The sequence below is a fragment of the Lissotriton helveticus genome, chromosome 6, assembly GCF_964261635.1.
Source record: "Lissotriton helveticus chromosome 6, aLisHel1.1, whole genome shotgun sequence".
Taxonomy (NCBI): Eukaryota; Metazoa; Chordata; class Amphibia; order Caudata; family Salamandridae; genus Lissotriton; species Lissotriton helveticus.
The window spans coordinates 206,169,473-206,191,855 of NC_136067.1; the positions used below are offsets into that span (position 1 = coordinate 206,169,473).

A 22,383-nucleotide genomic window follows, 5' to 3' on the forward strand; every position below is an offset into this window, starting at 1 on the left:
ATCCCCAGTACACTTAGAGCGGTAATTGCAAACACAACAGTGATGGACAGAATGTGGATCAATGTCACACATTCACCCCAGTCCAAAGATCTGGGCCCAAATCCATCGTTTTTCCACTCCACACCACCCTGGGTTAGACAATGGCTATATGCAAATCAGCGCTGACCCTGTGCCCCATGGGAACAGTCCAGTCCGAACTACAAAAGCCATGTCTTTCCCAGAACGGAAACAAGCATCCGAGGACCGGCCCGGTTTCGAGGTAACACCTCTCATCAGCCCGGCTAGCTTGATTCCAGTGGTGTGGAGTGCCTGGGACTCACGTCTGAGCATTCCCAGTACACTTAGAGCGGTAATTGCAAACACAACAGTGATGGACAGAATGTGGATCAATGTCACACATTCACCCCAGTCCAAAGATCTGGGCCCAAATCCATCGTTTTTCCACTCCACACCACCCTGGGTTAGACAATGGCGATATGCAAATCAGCGCTGACCCTGTGCCCCATGGGAACAGTCCAGTCCGAACTACAAAAGCCATGTCCTTCCTAGAACGGAAACAAGCATCCGGGACCTGCCCGGTTTCGAGGTAACACCTCTCATCAGCCCGGCTAGCTTGATTCCAGTGGTGTGGAGTGCCTGGGACTCACGTCTGAGCATCCCCAGTACACTTAGAGCGGTAATTGCAAACACAACAGTGATGGACAGAATGTGGATCAATGTCACACATTCACCCCAGTCCAAAGATCTGGGCCCAAATCCATCGTTTTTCCACTCCACACCACCCTGGGTTAGACAATGGCGATATGCAAATCAGCGCTGACCCTGTGCCCCATGGGAACAGTCCAGTCCGAACTACAAAAGCCATGTCCTTCCCAGAACGGAAACAAGCATCCGAGGACCGGCCCGGTTTCGAGGTAACACCTCTCATCAGCCCGGCTAGCTTGATTCCAGTGGTGTGGAGTGCCTGGGACTCACGTCTGAGCATCCCCAGTACACTTAGAGCGGTAATTGCAAACACAACAGTTTTGGACAGAATGTGGATCAATGTCACACATTCACCCCAGTCCAAAGATTTGGGCCCAAATCCATCGTTTTTCCACTCCACACCACCCTGGGTTAGACAATGGCGATATGCAAATCAGCGCTGACCCTGTGCCCCATGGGAACAGTCCAGTCCGAACTACAAAAGCCATGTCCTTCCCAGAACGGAAACAAGCATCCGAGGACCGGCCCGGTTTCGAGGTAACACCTCTCATCAGCCCGGCTAGCTTGATTCCAGTGGTGTGGAGTGCCTGGGACTCACGTCTGAGCATCCCCAGTACACTTAGAGCGGTAATTGCAAACACAACAGTGATGGACAGAATGTGGATCAATGTCACACATTCACCCCAGTCCAAAGATCTGGGCCCAAATCCATCGTTTTTCCACTCCACACCACCCTGGGTTAGACAATGGCGATATGCAAATCAGCGCTGACCCTGTGCCCCATGGGAACAGTCCAGTCCGAACTACAAAAGCCATGTCCTTCCCAGAACGGAAACAAGCATCCGAGGACCGGCCCGGTTTCGAGGTAACACCTCTCATCAGCCCGGCTAGCTTGATTCCAGTGGTGTGGAGTGCCTGGGACTCACGTCTGAGCATCCCCAGTACACTTAGAGCGGTAATTGCAAACACAACAGTGATGGACAGAATGTGGATCAATGTCACACATTCACCCCAGTCCAAAGATCTGGGCCCAAATCCATCGTTTTTCCACTCCACACCACCCTGGGTTAGACAATGGCGATATGCAAATCAGCGCTGACCCTGTGCCCCATGGGAACAGTCCAGTCCGAACTACAAAAGCCATGTCCTTCCCAGAACGGAAACAAGCATCCGAGGACCGGCCCGGTTTCGAGGTAACACCTCTCATCAGCCCGGCTAGCTTGATTCCAGTGGTGTGGAGTGCCTGGGACTCACGTCTGAGCATCCCCAGTACACTTAGAGCGGTAATTGCAAACACAACAGTGATGGACAGAATGTGGATCAATGTCACACATTCACCCCAGTCCAAAGATCTGGGCCCAAATCCATCGTTTTTCCACTCCACACCACCCTGGGTTAGACAATGGCGATATGCAAATCAGCGCTGACCCTGTGCCCCATGGGAACAGTCCAGTCCAAACTACAAAAGCCATGTCCTTCCCAGAACGGAAACAAGCATCCGAGGACCGGCCCGGTTTCGAGGTAACACCTCTCATCAGCCCGGCTAGCTTGATTCCAGTGGTGTGGAGTGCCTGGGACTCACGTCTGAGCATCTCCAGTACACTTAGAGCGGTAATTGCAAACACAACAGTGATGGACAGAATGTGGATCAATGTCACACATTCACCCCAGTCCAAAGATCTGGGCCCAAATCCATCGTTTTTCCACTCCACACCACCCTGGGTTAGACAATGGCGATATGCAAATCAGCGCTGACCCTGTGCCCCATGGGAACAGTCCAGTCCGAACTACAAAAGCCATGTCCTTCCCAGAACGGAAACAAGCATCCGAGGACCGGCCCGGTTTCGAGGTAACACCTCTCATCAGCCCGGCTAGCTTGATTCCAGTGGTGTGGAGTGCCTGGGACTCACGTCTGAGCATCCCCAGTACACTTAGAGCGGTAATTACAAACACAACAGTGATGGACAGAATGTGGATCAATGTCACACATTCACCCCAGTCCAAAGATCTGGGCCCAAATCCATCGTTTTTCCACTCCACACCACCCTGGGTTAGACAATGGCGATATGCAAATCAGCGCTGATCCTGTGCCCCATAGGAACAGTCCAGTCCGAACTACAAAAGCCATGTCCTTCCCAGAACGGAAACAAGCATCCGAGGACCGGCCCGGAAGTGCCTAGGAAGCATTGGAAACGTTAATATATGGTTAAACTTCAAATATGCAGAACTGCTTCAAAATATGCGGCAGGCAAATGATGAAGATTATAAAAATATTTTACAAGACGTAAGAGTAGGAAAAATAAGTCAGCAAGGGAAAGAAGCTTTACATGGACGGTTATGAAAACATTCTTCCAGAGAATATTTTTAAGAAAATTAACGAGTGGAAATCTGCCATATGTTTGATGCCAACTCTGAAAGAATGTTCCATGTTCAACAACAAAATGTTAAATTTAGAAAATGAAGAGATAGTGAAACTGGAAGCTACAGATAAAATAGAGCATATGGGAGCAACAATTGTTTTGTCTGAAAATTTGAAATCAAAATTGGATTCATTAGTGAAGAGTATATCTAAAACTGCTGGTTTTGAAAAGACTCTGAATGTGTGTTTGAATTGTCGTGTCATTTTGCGAAGGAATTTAAATGTTGAAAGAGGTCTGGTAAATGGAGCAATGGGTCATGTTGTTGGTTTTGTGAATTACAAAAATAGAGATGGAATTGAAATTATGAAAATTAAATTTGATGGCATTGATGAAATAGAACAAATTTGTCGTTGTTCAGCTAGATTTTTGCTTGTGAAAGACTTATATGTTCGCCGAAAACAGTTTCCTATTTGTTTGGCATATGCAGTGACAATTCATAAATCTCAAGGTTTAAGTGTAGCTAGTGATTTGGTAAACATTGGAATTTCTGTGTTTAAAGAGGGTATGGCATATGTTGCTTTATCACGAGTCAGAACTTTATCAGGATTGTACTTGATTGAGTGTGATGAAACAAAGATTTGTGCTGATCTAGATTGTGTTATAGAATACAATAGGTTAAGAAGAGAGTATGCTCCACATTTGCCTCAATATCCTCTGATTGAAAAACGTGTGGTAGGCTGAAAAAGAAGAAATGAGAGTAATTGCAGTGAGGTAGTAGCAATATGCGGCAGGCAAATGATGAAGATTATAAAAATATTTTACAAGACGTAAGAGTAGGAAAAATAAGTCAGCAAGGGAAAGAAGCTTTACATGGACGGTTAATTTCAAATTTGTACCTAAATGAAAACATTCTTCCAGAGAATGTTTTTAAGAAAATTAACGAGTGGAAATCTGCCATATGTTTGATGCCAACTCTGAAAGAATGTTCCATGTTCAACAACAAAATGTTAAATTTAGAAAATGAAGAGATAGTGAAACTGGAAGCTACAGATAAAATAGAGCATATGGGAGCAACAATTGTTTTGTCTGAAAATTTGAAATCAAAATTGGATTCATTAGAGAAGAGTATATCTAAAACTGCTGGTTTTGAAAAGACTCTGAATGTGTGTTTGAATTGTCGTGTCATTTTGCGAAGGAATTTAAATGTTGAAAGAGGTCTGGTAAATGGAGCAATGGGTCATGTTGTTGGTTTTGTGAATTACAAAAATAGAGATGGAATTGAAATTATAAAAATTAAATTTGATGGCATTGATGAAATAGAACAAATTTGTCGTTGTTCAGCTAGATTTTTGCTTGTGAAAGACTTATATGTTCGCCGAAAACAGTTTCCTATTTGTTTGGCATATGCAGTGACAATTCATAAATCTCAAGGTTTAAGTGTAGATAGTGATTTGGTAAACATTGGAAATTCTGTGTTTAAAGAGGGTATGGCATATGTGGCTTTATCACGAGTCAGAACTTTATCAGGATTGTACTTGATTGAGTGTGATGAAACAAAGATTTGTGCTGATCTAGATTGTGGTAAAGAATACAATAGGTTAAGAAGAGAGTATGCTCTACATTTGCCTCAATATCCTCTGATTGAAAAACGTGTGGTAGGCCGAAAAAGAAGAAATGAGAGTAATTGCAGTGAGGTAGTAGCAAAAAGACAAAAAGTAGATGAAACTGTAATTGTAAGCAGAAGGAAAAAGGATTCTGTTGAGGATGTTGTTGGATTTCTGTTTGAAAACAGTTCTGGTGTCAACTGCTATGCTAATGTAGTAGTTAATGTTGTTTTTTTTCTTCAAAATTTACAAAAACAGATTGTCGAAAATCAGGAACAAACATTGTGCTGTTTATTGAATTCTGCTATAGAGAAATGTAGTAGTGATAGAGGAAAAATAGAAAGTGTTTCAGAAATTAGGAATCTTGTAGACATATGTTCAGGTCAAAATCAATTTTCACAGATAATTCAGCAGGATTGTCAGGAATTTTTAATGTATATGTTTGATGTATTGGAGGATGAAGGAGTAGATATAAAAAATCTTTTTAACCTTTCTTATCAATGGCAACATGACTGTGATAACTGTGCTTCATCAAGTAGTACTAGAATAGACTCTGAAAGATTTATATATTTGACTTTACCAGACTGCAAATCAGTGTCTTTTAATAATCTAGTTAAAGCAGCGGATCACAATATGGTGTGTACCCAATGTAAATCTACAATGCTGTCCACATTATTTCTACAAAATTATGGTCACTATGACATTTTAATGTTTTAACGATGTAGACCTGATGGAACTAAATTGACAACTTCTATTAAAAATGTTGTGGCTTCTCAGTTATCGATATCAGGAAGAACCTTTGCCACTGCAGCTATTATTTTTCATGATGGTCCTTCTACAACATCAGGGCTTTACACATGCTATTTAAAAACTTCTAAAGGTTGGACCCAATGTAACGATACTCATTTGACTTTCAAACAACGTTTGCCTTTTGGCTTTATAAATTCATACCTAGTGTTTTTACAGCCAAAATTTAGGTAAAAGTAATTGGCTAATGAAGACGGGAGCAGTTAATAAAGGTTATTTTGCTGTTTAGAAATATATTCTGAGTAAAAGTGATCCAGGCAATATAAAAAATTGTTTTGTCATATAGGTACTGTAAGTGGATGTCATAGTAAGTGATGTTAGTATTATACAAAATGATGAACATGAGTGAGTCAGAGATGGTTTTACAAATACTTAAATATTGTGAAAATGTTGTAGAGCCTTTCTTTCAGAACTTTGGGAAAAAGGTCATTTCAGAGTGCCTTAGAATTAATTTGAACATATACTCATACATCTGACACTATTTGGCCAAATGGAAAGGTGCAGGAATGAGTAAAGAGTCATGACTGAAAAAAAGGAGTATATGAAAATATTGAAAGTATTTCAGATGTTCTTGGAGCTTTTCTTATAGAAAGTCGATGAAATGGATTTTTAAGTGAACAGCAAAGTACTTTCCAACGAGAAAAGGACCACCATGATACAGTATTTGGCCTCAAGGAAAAGTAAGTCAATCTAACTTTAGCGTACATTCGTCATTTGTCAGTATTTAAGTTTTTTTTTAAAACACAATCTTTTAGATTGTGTTTTTTTTCCCGCTGTCATATGATGAGTAATTTGAACTCACTGTTTTAAGTGAAATTCAATATATTCTGGGAACAGCAAAAATAAACTATGTAACATGTTGTACAAGTTATTTTATACTTTGGATTGTGTAAATTAAATTGTATTCCCATTCCGTGACACTTACTTTCCTTTTTCCATCCTCTTTCAGCTCTTTTTACTCATTTATTATGTCTTTCTCTCACTCTCTGTAACCCCCGTTCCCTTACTCCACTTCTTTGACAACCCCTCATTCTCATTTCAACTGTGTGTATCCTGTCTCTCCCTTGCATAACTTTTCAGCTTTCAGTCTCTCTGCTTTACTTCTCTTTTCCGTATTTTCCTCCTTTGCTCTTTTAGTAATTCCTGTTTACTCACTCAGCAGTATTATTGCACTCTATCACTATAAATCACCCACTCTCCCTAGCTTATCTTTGTTTGCTCCTTACTTTTGACCTCTTCTCTCTATTTTTCGTTCACTACTTCTATGTCCTCAGTGCCTCACTCTACTTGTGTTATTTTCACTTGTGTTTAACTACCTTCTATCACTTCTTTTACAACAACTTCACTGCTCCGCTCTCATCGTTCTTTATCCCATTTCTTTTATTCTGGTTCCATTACTATCCCTCATTTCCTTTCTTTCAATGTCCTTCTCTTTACTTTCATCACCAAATTATTTTCTCTCAGGACCACTGTTTTAGTCGTCTTCTCCTCTCTTTCCTTCTTTTTGCTCACTTACTCATTTTCTTTTCTCACTCATTGTACTCCACCTCACTCATTTTTTGTCTTAGTGTGTCTACCTTATAACTTCCTCAGTCCATTTCCCTCAATCGTTGTATATTATCCTGTCTCCCTTCATCCTTTCACTCTATGACTGTTCTTCACTTACTCTCAGTTATCTTCTATTCCTCATTCTTCTAAATGCATCCATAATTAGACTGTTTTCTGTCTCAGTCATTATCTTTTTACTTACTTCTGTTTCCTGATTTAGTTTTGCTAACTCACATTGTTTTAGTATCTTTCTTACCTTCAGTTCATTTCTCTGTTCTTCTCTCTATTTTTGTCAGTGAATCTATATGCCTTACTCTTTATAATTTCCTCTTCTTCTATTTCTTTTTCTCTCTTTTTGTCCTTCTACCTTAGTTTATTTCCCTTTCAGTGTTCTTCACTCTAACTTTATTTCTAAATAGAGCGTTATGATTTTTAACCTCTTCATTTGTATCTTTTAATTTAAAATACATATTTTACTAATTATAACTTATTTTTTCTTCTCTCTTTCACACATACAAAGTGTAGTTAAAAAAATTAATTAAAGTTATATTTATTATATGGTAAGTATGACTAAAAAAATTTAGTTTGTCATCACCCTTTGCTTTAAGCTCACTAACATTTTCTCAATCTACCACACTCCTGTGTCTTTACTCTGCTTCCCTCACTTATTCTTATTCTACATGTTTACTCCCCTTTTCCGATTTCCCATCTCATATTCAACTTCTTTCAATCCCTTTTCTTTACTTCACTTACCCTCTGTTACCTTCCTTTGCTTCTTCACTCATTCTCTTTTTCTTAATTATTTACCTTACTCCTACACATACACCTCATCCCCCTTCCAACACATACACACACCTGTAACATACACCCCACACACACCACACACACACCTCATACACATAAAAAATCCTCCCACACACACTCCTCAAACACACACACACATTCCATACACACACATATATCGCACACATATACACCCCACACTCATACACTCCTCACACATATTTCACACACCCTCACCTCCACCCACATCGAAACACCCCACACAGCCACACCCACAGACACACCTTACACACCCACACCGCGACCTACACCCACTGACTCCCTATAAGTCACACACACTGCATTACTTATCTTTTTTTGCTGTTTTACTCAAGCCCATTCAGGTACTGTTTCCTTTACTCTCTTTGTCCTCTCTCTTTGTCACTCCCCATGTGTTATCCTAATTCAATTGTTCTCCCTCTTTCACCCCTCTTTACTTATACTACCTGGTCTTTTCTCACTTTCCCTCATCGTTCTTCATTTATCGTGGTTCAGCCACTACCCTTCATTCTCCATTTTTTACTGTCCTTTCTTTTTCTTTTAACAGCCAATCACAGTCTCACACTATCTCTACTTTAGTGTTCTTCCTCTCTCTTCCTTTCTTTCGCTCTTTTAGTCATTTTACTTTTCTCACTTTCATCCAATTACACTTTCTCTATTTTTTACTATGTCATAAACAATCCCTCTGTGGTCATCTTGTAGCTCTTTTTCTCTTAACATAACTCTGTTTGTGTCCTTCCCTCATGCTAACTGCTTCATTAATTTTTTTTTTCTATTTGGGGTGGGGGGCGCGCCCCGGTACGCGTACCCTAAGGACAAAAAATTGACAGAGATCCTTTAAAAATATAGGTTTAATTTTATAAATGTGAGGTAGTTCTGAAAATAACTTTTTTATTGTTTTTGTTGTTTTATATTTTTTAAATTATTTTACTGAACATTTTTTTTGTATTTTTGAACAATTTTATATTTTTTTGTGTTTTTTAAGAAACAAAGAAAAAACAGGGAAGTGGAAATGGCTACCAGGAGCAAAAAAAAGAAAAGAATTAGTGCTTTCTTTTCTTGTTGCATTGGTGGTTGTCCACAGCATTATTTATTAAGGTGACACTAAGTTCACCATAACATAACGTTTTGCCACAGAAAATGCAAACATGTTTTATGGTGCCAAATTTTGGTTGTATATTTGGCACCATTTGGCGTGCTTCAGGACCAGAAAGTGAGTTTTCAGTAGAGGGGGTGCTGGCCACAGGGGGTGGGTTGTTCTGAAGTTCCTGTACTTCAGCATGGGCTAAGTTATTGGGATGAAACCTCTCCACGTGGCGGATCATGGTAAAATTACCCAATGAATATTTCTTTAGGGGATTGCCCCTGGAGAGGACTGAGCCACAAATTAGACAGGTGACTTTGGGGGCGTTCACCTTTTTTTGGCCTTCAGGGATGGAAAAGAATTGCCAAATATAGTGCACTTTAACGTGCCTTTGCCTTGGTTCTTCAGGCAGGAAGCGCCTTGATTGTTCCTCCTCCTCTTCTTCCTCTTCTTCCTCTTCTCCTCCAAGGAACTGTGGTGGTGGACCTTCTTTTCTTGGTGGTGGTGGTGGTGGGGGGGGGGGTGCACCAGCTGCAGCTACAAGTGATGCCATTGCAGTGATCAAAAATAGCTCTTGCTCTCTCAATGAAAAAAGTTAGAATGAGGAAAAAAGGAGGGGGCTTTCATCATTTGGAGAAAAAAAATGATTAGAACAAATGAAAAGTGTTACTTTCAGGTCACATGACCCGACACATGACCCGGTGCGCTTACGTTACGCGCTCCGGCGCGCTTACGCTATGCGCACCGGGCCGCGCCGCGGAGCGCTTCCGGGTGCGTTTACGAACCGCGTCATTAGACACATTGCATGGCAACGCGATACGTCGCGCTTACGCGACGCGCCATAGGACGCATCACGTGGCTACGCGATACGTCACGCTTACGCAATGTGTCACGATGTGGTTTTTTCGATCGCGGCAATAGCGCTAACGGGACGCTCCCCGGTACGCGCCCCAGGGCACGCCGTAACATTGCGCTTACCCGTGCGTTCACCGGTAGCGCCCCGGTAGCTCCCCAGGGCAAAAAATAAAAAAAATTTAAAAAATTACATAATTATACAATATAAAATTCGTTATAAAAAATATTACTTTTCATACCTATAGAGATTTGCTATTAAAAAACCTATGAAATTCACTGAAAAAACCATAGGTTTCACACCAGTTATAGTTAGGAAATAGCATTTAAAAAACCTATTAAATTCACTGAAAAAACCATAGGTTTCACACCAGTTATAGTTAGCTGGAAGTTTTACTCGCATAAAACCATTGAAATTCCCACGTTATAGTTAGTTGGACTCACTATAACTTGCGATTGCAATGCACTGCTGATGACGTCACATATTACATCACTCATGACATGGTCAGTGACATCACTCATGACATCACTGATGACACCATCCTTGTGACAGAGTGACAGACCTCCTTTCACTGAAATGTAACCCTTGAAACACATATTCAAAAATAAAAAGTAACATTTTCAAAAAAATGGAGATACCCATACCAGTTACTACAACCAATTGAATAATTCCACCATCTATATACACATGCACTGATTCACCAACAGTTCTATATAGTCACTCATACATATACTCACTCATCATATGTAGTGATACACCTATACATCCTGTTACACGCCGACAGTCATCCAAAAGTTACTCACACACATACTCACACATGCAAATAAACCATTGAACATCCATTTATTTGCATATACAGCTATACACACACTACCACTTTACTTCAAAGAAAACGTACACATACTTACTCTCTTAAACAATCACTTATAGAAACACATGCTAATTTAAATAGGAACTCTTACAATATCTTACTCTTAGATATACTCACTTATATACATTAATATTCACGTACACTAGATCAAAACATATGTAGTTACTGATAAAGAAACTAGTGAGACACTCATTCACTCAGTAACACACACATATACACAGTCATACACCCATACAGTCCTGCACATATGCTGTCTTCAAAACACATACAAAGAGAGAGTCAGTCATTCATGCATCTATGTGCTAAGTAATACCTTCACCAAACCATACAAACACTCATACTGATACTAAGAAAAACATCTAATAACCTATATACATACACATGTACCTACTCACCAACCCATGCAGCCACTTATACACAAAGTGAAACACTAATTAATATATTTAAATATTTAAACATTACTCACTAATATTTATTTTTCAAAAAGACACACATTCACTGGATGGTGTCATCAGTGATGTCATGAGTGATGTCACTGACCATGTCATGAGTGATGTAATATGTGACGTCATCAGCAGTGCATTGCACGCGCAAGTTATAGCGAGTCCAACTAACTATAACGTGGGAATTTCAATGGTTTTATGCGAGTAAAACTTCCAGCTAACTATAACTGGTGTGAAACCTATGGTTTTTTCAGTGAATTTAATAGGTTTTTTAAATGCTAATTCGTAACTATAACTGGTGTGAAACCTATGGTTTTTTCAGTGAATATATATATATATATATATATATATATATATATATATATATATATATATATATATATATATATATATATATATATATATATTAATATGTATGTGTGTGCAATGAGGACCCTGCTTGATGAGGTTGGGCAAAACCTCAGCTCCATCCTGGCAACGGGCAGGGTTATCTTTCAAGCAAAATTACACCAAATTTCCATATTTGTCAGAAATCTAGATCTTGTTGGGATGCTGAGGTTTTTGTGATTTGGTGTAAATCCATTCATTCGTTTTTGTGGAAATAAGATTTAAAATGTATGTATATATCGCTCCGCAGAGGGGCTAAGGAACAAGCAGATCTCTAGTTAAGATCCTGTTGGCTGCAACCACATCAAGAAAGATGTGGTGGAAGCGATTGTACGTCTTGAGGACTCTATGCCCTGTCCTATAACAAAGTAAAAAATAACTTATAGGAGATCAGGATAAAGATGCCATACCCAAAATAAGCTGGATGAGGCAGTCATGGAGGGACTCACGGTGGGAGCAAAAATAGCAAAAACTATTGATCTGCACCTCAGATAGAGTAGCATAATATTATATTTTTGGGAGATGGCATGGAGTCCACATTACAGAGCCTTTGTGAGGCTCTGGGGAACCATCACCAGGGGCGTTATTCAAGGAATAGTACCCTACATCCTCATTCTCATCGTGCCTCGTACAGGTCATGGAAACTCCATCCTCATCCCCAGGGGGAATAGGCATGGCCCTTCTCCCTACGCATTGAACAGGCCCCATGGACCCAAACCCCTGGAGCTGGAAATTACAATAAGGGGAAATATCAATAAGGAGATTGAGACATATGCTCTCCCTCCCTGAACCGTTAATCCGGGTTCCCATTGAATACCCATGGATTTAGACACTGCCACAGATTTACAACTTCACGTAAACCTGGGATAGTGCCAAAAATTTACACCTTCCCACAGCTGGCATAAAGAGGAGAACTGTTTTCATTTCTCCTCATTTTTGTTTCTCTTTCAAGTGTTTCAGCACACATAGAACCAAGAAAACATCTCTTGTGATTGTTTTTGTGCAGGAAGGCGCCCCTTTGTGCTCCTACGTTGACTGAAAGAAAAGAAATTCACTGTCTCCTGCCCTTTCAAATTGGCAAAGGGCAGCACAGCAAAATAACTTGTGGCATTGCCTCATGCCAATTCTTCATAAACTAGGCCCTTAATTTTGGTCTGCATGTTATTCGTCATTCCAGGGACAATTAGTCATATTAGCTGAATTCCGAGGCAGAGATTCTAACCTGAGAAGTTATTCCCATCCACACAATGTCCCACATATATATCCAGCTACCCTGTAATCTGGACTTTAGTGTTTAAACCACTATGCCTAACTATCTCACGGCCAATTTCAGAGTGGAAGAGTGCAAAGAATTGGAAGGTTTATATAAGTAAACAAATCGCATACCAAGATATCTTGAAATGTGCATCTAACCCATAGCTTTAAAGCACTTTTTAAGAAAATTGGGCTCAACTATACCCTCTCCCCCCTTCTTCCCTAACAGCGAATACCTTTAATTAATATCATGCTTTTTTATGTGCCTCTTTAAAGCTCATTTTTTAGGTAATGTCTTTAAATTTGAGCTGTAACATGCAAAGTTTGGAACTATGAAGGTAGACTTTTCCAATGCTCTAATAGCTTCAGCAGGCTGTACTTAAACATTTTGGGCCATATGTATGATTATTGGAAATAGCGATTACCTAAATGCGATTCTCTGCAAATCACAATTAGGTAATTGCTATTCCTAGTGTATGAAACTCCAAGAGTTTAATGTAGTGATTCCTAGTGGGTCACAAATTGACCTACCTCATGAATTACAATAAGGTAGGTCGCAATTTGCCACTCATTGGGAATAGCTAATATCATGGGGCTGGTGGCCTGCTGCGGTCCCCAGACCACCATGTCCGTGATTGCTTTTAAATAATGCAGCCCATTTTCCTGAAAGGAAAACAGAATTCATTTAAAAAAGAAATATGAAAAAATGTCTTTTCATTTTTTAATAGCAGGCAGTTGTCCATGGGACCACTGCCTGCTCTGAAAAAGAGTTTTCACTACCATTTCCAAAGGGGAAGGGGTCCCTTGGCAACCTCTTCACATTTGCTAATGTCTTACCACCATACTTGAAGTAGGTGGCAAAATGCAAATGCTTTGCGACCCCATTTTGGCCGCAAAATATTCTTACATTACACTGTGATTTGGTATAAGGAAGGGACGCCCTTCACATGCCCAATCCTTATACCGAATGGGTAGATATTGGCAATTCTTTATTGCGATTCGGTAACATTTTCCCAAATCGCGAATAAAAATTCATACATACCAAAATGCATTTTACCGGTCTCAAACACCCTGATTCTGCGAATCGGGTCATTTGAGACCGACAAAACACATGAAATATATGGCCCACTGGATTACTGCAAGAGTGGCCCCTAATAACTTACTATTTTATTTGTTTAGCTATTCTATGGTCATCAGAACCTGACAGATGGTTCCTGAAGGCTGCTGCTTATGTCTAAAGACAAGATTAAGCCGTCTGTAAGCTAGTCACTAATTTCTACCTTGAACTGTCCAATGAAATATGCTTTCAAATACAGTTTGTCCAATATTAATTTGTCACACACTCCTTTATTGAGCTCGGAACCATCCAGATGACAAACACACCAGGAAAGTTTATATATTGTGCTGCCTTCTCAGTGCTGGCTACAACCCAGTAAAATAATAAACAACCTCGCATAACATGTTTACCTCGCCCAGCCTGCCTCCACCTCAATGCATTTAGGGGCCACGTGTATGAAAACAGCATTTTGCGATTACCAAATAGCAATTTTTGAGAAATTGCTATTTGACAATCACAAAATGCAATGTAACAAAATAGACAGGAAAAAGCAATTCCCTAATTGCGATTTTAAAAAATGGCAAACCCAATTATAGAATCGCTATTTGAATTTGTGACTCCTTTCATTCCTATAGGCCTCAAGGCCCATAAGTGCGTATGGTCTTGCATTACCTAAATTGCGAAGACCTAATTGGTAATCGCAAATTGGGTAATTCAAAAGCAGGGGTGCATGGGGGCATAAGGCCCTTCTTAAGCGCCCCTAAATAAATTGGTACACATGTACGGCACACACGTGCCCTGTGGGCATGTGTGAACGGCATGGCATTTTGGAAAGTGCCTTTTTTGCAGTTTCCAAAATTGCACATTTACCATCAAATTGAAATCAATTGTAATAGTGTTTCTAACATGTGCATTACGTAAGCACAAATTGCTATTCCTATCTGAATTTGCAACTTAAGTAATCGCTAAAAATTGCGATTACCTGAATTGCTAATCCCAATGCCTTTCATACATTCAGAAAGGCCATTTTGTATTCATAAACGAGCAAATTAGCGATTCGATCTGTTTGTGAATGCAAAATTCTTTGATACATGTGGCCCTTAGAATTTACGCAGATTTTCTGAGCCATCACCAATAGTCCAGTTTCAGAGAACAGTTACAAACAAACTTAGTTGTTTTTGTAATTGTGTAGTTTCATCTATCAGACGCGTTGGCGAATTATTTTGTAATCAATGCAACAAGTTTAGGTAGTAGTGTTCATAGAGGAAACGTCCGCACCAATCACTTAGTTACAATGTAATTGCACATACATGTGAAGCGTATAATATATCAGCAGAATGAAACAAAATTAAAGCAAGGAACGTGTGCTAAAGAAGCTCAATGCACCTACTACCTCAAGGTGCTATAGGTACATACAAGGTATGAAACCACAATAAACTTATTGAAGAATGGGCTTCTAATTACAGCACACCTAATATTCAAATACAATTTTAGTCTTGGCTTAAGTGTTATGCCTTTCGAAATGAAAAAAATCGAACAATCATAGATGACAAGATTAGAAAAATGATCATATATAATGGCATCAGATAGGATACAAATGATTCAAGGTGAATTCAAAGAAAGTCCTCTTCAGATTCCATTAGTTTCCTTTATTGGTTTTCATATTTCATACAAAAAAGATTCTCCCAGCACGTACATCGCCAACACGTGTTTCGTCTCACACAGAGACTTCATCAAGGCTGGAAACATTAAATAACACAAATACATAATTACAATTACAATTTTGACATGTTTAATCAATATACAACATTCATTATGACCCAGACAAACCTACTATCTACAATATACAGACAATGTGATAAAAACGCATCTATATGATACATTCAATTGAAAACATATATATACATAAACAAAGCCGCAGTGAGAATAAGAAAGACATCATCCTGTACATATTAAAAAATGCAATTAGACTAAATAGATCCAGAACAGGACATGAGTTGAAGAATCTGTTCCCTATAGTCAAGCATGATTATTAGTGGATCTAGTGTGCACCCACCAACATTATCATGAATCAACTTGCTAGTCAGCCCAAATAAGAGCCAAATACAATATAAAATATTATGCATCACTTCCCTGTTATCAAATAGGACTAATCATAAGATTAAGAAACACCCACCATCAATATGATCGATGAAATTGCTAGTCCGCCCAATCTTTAAGAGCGAATATGATATGTAGAAAACAGGGCACCTGGAAAAATAGAAAACGGTGATTGCCAATGGGGTCTAGACTAATAAAGAAACGAAAAGAAGGGGGATGACTGATAAGGGCCACGATGGAACGATGGCACGCACTATGAAATCACTAATAGAGAACACACTGTCCAAAGTATAATGAATATCAGAATTTATGAGAAAGAAAGAAAACACGGAATCCATACACGGTAAGGACTACTGACGCTCCCAGGGAGAGTGCGGGTCAAAATATAACCCAGTGTGTATGTGCCAAAGAATCAAGAAGTAGATACCGAGGTGTCACTGTAACACAGTAGGGAAAGGGTAACATAATAGGCAACATTAACTCACCATCAAATATACAGAATGGTGAGCCTAGGAGTGCATCAGAAAATTCTTTGGCGATCGTAATGAACCGGACCACAGCATCAACCGTATGTAAGGAGATGAAGCTGTATACATAGGTGGAAACACAGAAATAGAAAATCGTACAATAAATATATGCTGTGCCTCCATAGACAGACACCAATATATATTCAATAGTTATCGTTAAGGTCGAACCCGGGCAACCCATTAGGTAGTTTGTTGTGTAACAAACAAACTAGACTAGTGACATTATAGCTCAACAAGCATAGGGAAACCCAAAAGTAAAGATACATCATGTAATGGTGTCTAACGTCTGACTACCATGTTGGTTTAATTAATGGACTCGTAAGTAAGGGCAGACCCTAGATATGTAGACTATTGATCTTAACATCAGTCTACAGTATAGAGTTCTAAAAATACAACATATTGGTTTCCTCTAAACAGTCAGCTCTTATACATGTATACATCAACAAAGTCACAGACAGAGAGAAACCAACCTTAGCACGTGATATGAAGACTCATAAAAGTAAGAGTCATACGTTTCAAGAGGGTCCGAGCAAGGCACACACTACCATCGAATAATCAAAACCGTATTAGCAGCCCTGATAAGTTGCTATCTGAGAGAGAGGAGATATGGAAGGTAACAAAAACATCATTGGATAGTTACTAGCACCAGACTTAAGCTACACACACTCTATAAGTGCTGTCAGCTATACAATCAAGCGAAAACCTAATGGCGGGAACACAGCAGTAGCAAGCTAACTTACCCGTAAGGTAACGGTCGTGCTTCGTAAATACTCGAACACCACAACGCCAAACGAAGCAAGTAAAGCGACTGCATTATATATACGCATCGGTAATAGGTACCGAGTGCCATGTGACTCAAAAGCAGCAGTTTCTCGGTATAGAGATAGAAAACGGACTATTTAACAAAATTCATATTAGTCGGACTGACCACGGTCGACATCTTTGACTGTCTAAGTTAATAGAACAGACTATGGAAAGTGGCCCACATATAGAAAACATAATACAAGTATCATGTCAGATCAAGAAATTATCAATGCTGGACATAAATTAAATTAGAAAATTAAAAAACGTGCTAAAATTTCCAAGCATCAGCAAAAAGTGTATAAATTAGTACATGTCCCATAGTTACCATCGATCTATGATGGCATTCCCCTCAAGGGGTAACTGCTGTCTCATTGCATATAATTATGAAAAGAGGACCCAAAGTGTATAAAAACAACAGCATCAGTTCAGACATAGCAAATATTAGTCCTCAAAGCCTTGAAAATAACGTGGTAGCATACTCAAAGAGAAGACATCCTGACTCAATAGTTACATGTATAAAAGCCTGAAACAAGTTAACAATTTTCCACGGGATTTTATTCCTTGAGGAATACATGTAGTTCTCGATCAGTATTTAATCCCCTATCTACAGCTCTCAGTTTAATTAACCATTGAGATTCCAACTTTCTTAGTGCAGACACTCTATCACCCCCACGGGGGTTGGATTTAACTTCAGCAATGCCATGAAACTTGATAGCAAGTATCTCGGATTCTGTATGTGCCGTATTGTAATGCACTGCGAGAGGATAATTTTTGTTACAATTACGAATTGCTCGTATATGTTCTTGTATTCTCTCTTTGAGTGGTCTGGTGGTGCTTCCAACATATATCTTGCCACATTGACATACAATGCAGTACACAGTAAACTTAGTATTACAATTAATGAACTGATTTATGTGGTGAGTCTGTTGGGTGTTATATTTGAACGTTCTCTTTTTATCCTCAGCAAACTGACACACACAGCACTGGGTGCACATTGGAAACCATATGTTAGTAGATGTAGTTCCAGCATTTTTACTCACTATAGAGGGACTAATGATGTTTCTGAGAGTTCCTCCCCTCCTATAGGTAATTTTGGGTTTATTAGTTAGATATGCATCCAGGTCAGAATCCATTTTAAGGATTTTCCAATGCTTGTTTATAGTCCTATAAACTTGATTGCTGTGTTAGTTGAATTGAGTTATGAAGGATATCCTGTCCTCTTTTTAAATTTTTCTTTTTTTGCGTTTAAGAGTTTCAGATCTCGATATTTTGTTAATACGATTGTGGGCTTGATTAAGAATTGATTTGTCATAGCCTCTCATTAAGAAACGTTCTTTCAAGTTTGTTATCTCGTGTTGAAAGTTATTTTCAGAACTGCAATTACGACGTAGCCTAGTCATTTCGCCAAATGGTATGGCTGTTTTCTGTAAGGTGGGATGGGCACTATTTGCATGCAAAATCGAATTGCATGCGTTGGTTTTTCTAAATAATCTGCTCTCAAGTCTTCCATTGTTGACAAACAAAGTGATGTCCAAAAAGTCAACACTTTTTTTTACTGTAATTGGAAGTGAAGCTGAGGTTATACAAGTTGTTATTGATGTATGTCACAAATTCATTAAGTGAGGTCTCATCCCCTCCCCATATTAGAAAGATGTCATCTATAAACCGACACCAAAATATGATGTGGTTAGATAACTCAGGAGGACCATGTCTCCATATATGGAATTCCTCAAAGAATCCCATATAAATATTAGCGAAGGAAGGCGAGAATTTCGCCCCCATCGCTACATCAGAGTGTTGGTGGTACCATGTGTTATTATGAATAAAGAAGTTATTATTCAAAGCAAAACGGGTGAATTCCAAGATCATTTCAGTGTGATGATATAAGGTGGCATCGCGTTTGGATACAAAATAGGTCAACGCCTCCATGCCTTTATTCACAGGGATACTAGTGTATAGGGCACAGACATCTAATGTCACTATTAGCACATCATTCATCCAGACACGATTTTCCAATTTGTTAAGTAGTCCTTACCGTGTATGGATTCCGTGTTTTCTTTCTTTCTCATAAATTCTGATATTCATTATACTTTGGACAGTGTGTTCTCTATTAGTGATTTCATAGTGCGTGCCATCGTTCCATCGTGGCCCTTATCAGTCATCCCCCTTCTTTTCGTTTCTTTATTATCCTAGACCCATTGGTAATCACCATTTTCTATTTTTCCAGGTGCCCTGTTTTCTACATATCATATTCGCTCTTAAAGATTGGGTGGACAAGCAATTTCATCGATCATATTGATGGTGGGTGTTTCTTAATCTTATGATTAGTCTTATTTGATAACAGGGAAGTGATGCATAACATTTTATATTGTATTTGGCTCTTATTTGGGCTGACTAGCAAGTTGATTCATGATAATGTTGGTGGGTGCACCCTAGATCCACTAATAATCGTGTTTGACTATAGGGAACAGATTCTTCAACTCATGTCCTGTTCTGGATCTATTTAGTCTAATTGCGTTTTTTAATATGTACAGGAAGATGTCTTTCTTATTCTCACTGTGGCTTTGTTTATGTATATATATGTTTTCAATTGAATGGATCATATAGATGAGTTTTTATCACATTGTCTGTATATTGTAGATAGTAGGTTTGTCTGGGTCATAATGAATGTTGTATATTGATTAAACATGTCAATATTGTAATTGTAATTATGTATTTGTGTTATTTAATGTTTCCAGCCTTGATGAAGTCTCTGTGTGAGACGAAACACGTGTTGGCGATGTACGTGCTGGGAGAATCTTTTTTGTATGAAATATGAAAACCAATAAAGGAAACTAATTAAATCTGAAGAGGACTTTATTTGAATTCACATTGAATCATTTGGATCCTATCTGATGCCATTATATATGATCATTTTTGTAATCTTGTCATCCATGATTGTTAGATTTCTTTTATTTCGAAAGGCATAACACTTAAGCCAAGACTACAATTGTATTTGAATATTAGGTGTGCTGTAATTAGAAGCCCATTCTTCTATATATTTTGTAATCAATGGTTAACACCAATTTATCTAAGATTCTGTCTTAAGCAAATGAGCTCCGCCTCCAGAAAGGAATGCTCCAAAACATAACAGTGTGCCATTGGGCTGCGTATTACAATGAGTCCAAAGGCAAAGTGCCTGATGTAAAATAGGAATTCTGCCAACTGAAGCACCTCCCGTTGGTTCACCGATTTATTGCATACGCCGATTTGTTGCATATCTACTGGTTAGTACCAATAAGGTGCCATCATTTTTTCTTCAAGAAATACCTCGTACAATTATATACAAAGATCATAATTTAAAAGCAAGGCCTGATGATTGCTCACTTTGAATCTCTGGGTATTTCACCATCAGCAAGCAGCTCCATTGGAGAGTGGCAGATGTCGTGTCTGTTCCTGCTGTGAACAAGGTGGTTACAACACTTATCAAGTTTACTTCGTGGAAATGTGAGTTTCGATTTGTTTTCTCCTGTGAAAGAAAGATCAGGCTAATTTAGGTTTATGCAGTGCAAAACAACCTTATTTGAGAATGAGACAACATTCAAGTTCTTAAAATATAATGAAAGAAAAAAATATTTTATATACATACACACACACACATATATATATATAGAGAGAGAGAGAGACCTAGAGAGAGCGCGAGATAGATAGAGAGAGAGAGAGAGAGAGAGAGAGAGAGAGAGAGAGAGAGAGAGAGAGAGAGGATGAGTTCTTAATAGGTAACTGTTATAAGGTCCGATATTTGCATATAGGGCTTCAGGTGACTTAAGCCTTCATAAGAGAAGGTTTGTAAATGTCACCAGACCTCAGAGCTGGAAATACAGGACCATATTTTACGTGGTGAGTGTTAAGTATTGTTTATATTAGTTGTTTCTTTTAGGGTAGTTTGCTTGATAAACATGTTTTCTTCAAAGCATAGGTGTGAGAAATGTGGTTGTTGGTAGGAGGGGGGGTGAACATTCCTCAAGCAACAGCCACAATCCCCATCAGGGTGAACCACTAAAGTCACTAAATTAGCCTGTGCTTAACCTTCTGATAGCTTTGCACAAACGCTTAACTAAGAGATAATGTCTAAAGTATTCATGCAGCACACAAATAGCTATAACGCGAAAAAAGAACACAAAAAATACCGAGCCAATATATATATAAACAGAGAAAATTGTAATAAATCATTTGACACCAAAACAGCAAAAATCCAATTTGTAGAACCAGAGATTTTGTTTTAAATGTATACGTTTTTATTAGAATTTTTTATAAGACTCCCAGCCAAATACATTTTTAATAACACAAAAGGGGGTTTACTGAACATTGCCAAATGTTTAGAGACCCCAGGGGCCTGATATCACCTGACCTCACTATGGTATAACTGTAAAATAAAAATTCAGATGAACCCATTTTCTAGCAACCTTCAGCATCGAAGGGCATTCAGTTTTTGAAACAGCTAGGTAGGTACCCAACTGTCCCCCCTCCCACTCAGAGAATTACAAAGCCAATATAATCTCTTAGATATAGACTTGTATGACTTCCCTAAGCTCAGGGCCAACCTTTCTAAAGCGAAAAGCCCATGAGGAACCTTCTCGCCTCACGATTATCTACTCCTTTACAGAATCCAGACACCAGTCCTCCAAGCTTTCCCACCTCTTAAGACCAAAAAACACCTGCTTAACCTCAAAACTATTGAGGATATGGGATCCACTTGAGACTATCTCCTCAGAAGAGTGGAACCGAATTTGGAATTCGGTAGTCATCCACAAAATAACCCCCACCCTATCCCAAACTAAACACTGACCCCTACACAGATTATTCTGGACACCCCTTAGCCTCCACGAAATGTCTCTTAGAATTGAATCACTGTGTTGGAACTGCAATAAAATCACTTGCGACCTCCCACACCTACTCTGTTTCTATAGCTCTGACTCTTACTTTTGGGAAAACGTAATCAACTTTCTGCGTGCTCTGTTTGGGTTCGGACTCAAATAGGATGTTCTGTCACTCATTCACAGTTTCTTTGGTTCATGTCTCAAGTCACATAATGATAGCTTACTGCTAGATATTTTATTATCTGCAGCCTGCAAGTCCATCCTTAACAATTAGATGAAAACAGGCGCCACCTCTTTC

The 22,383-nt window shown here is 39.0% G+C and overlaps 1 protein-coding gene across 1 annotated transcript in view; it reads right to left on the reverse strand.

The window, feature by feature from the left end:
* Positions 1 to 22,383, reverse strand: part of LOC144761294 (cytochrome P450 2K1-like) — a 585,479-nt gene that overhangs the window by 149,589 nt on the left and 413,507 nt on the right. The window contains exon 6 of the mRNA XM_078646742.1: positions 20,593 to 20,734. Within this exon, the coding sequence (XP_078502868.1) occupies positions 20,593 to 20,734 (142 nt within the window). The remainder of the gene's footprint in view (positions 1 to 20,592; positions 20,735 to 22,383) is intronic.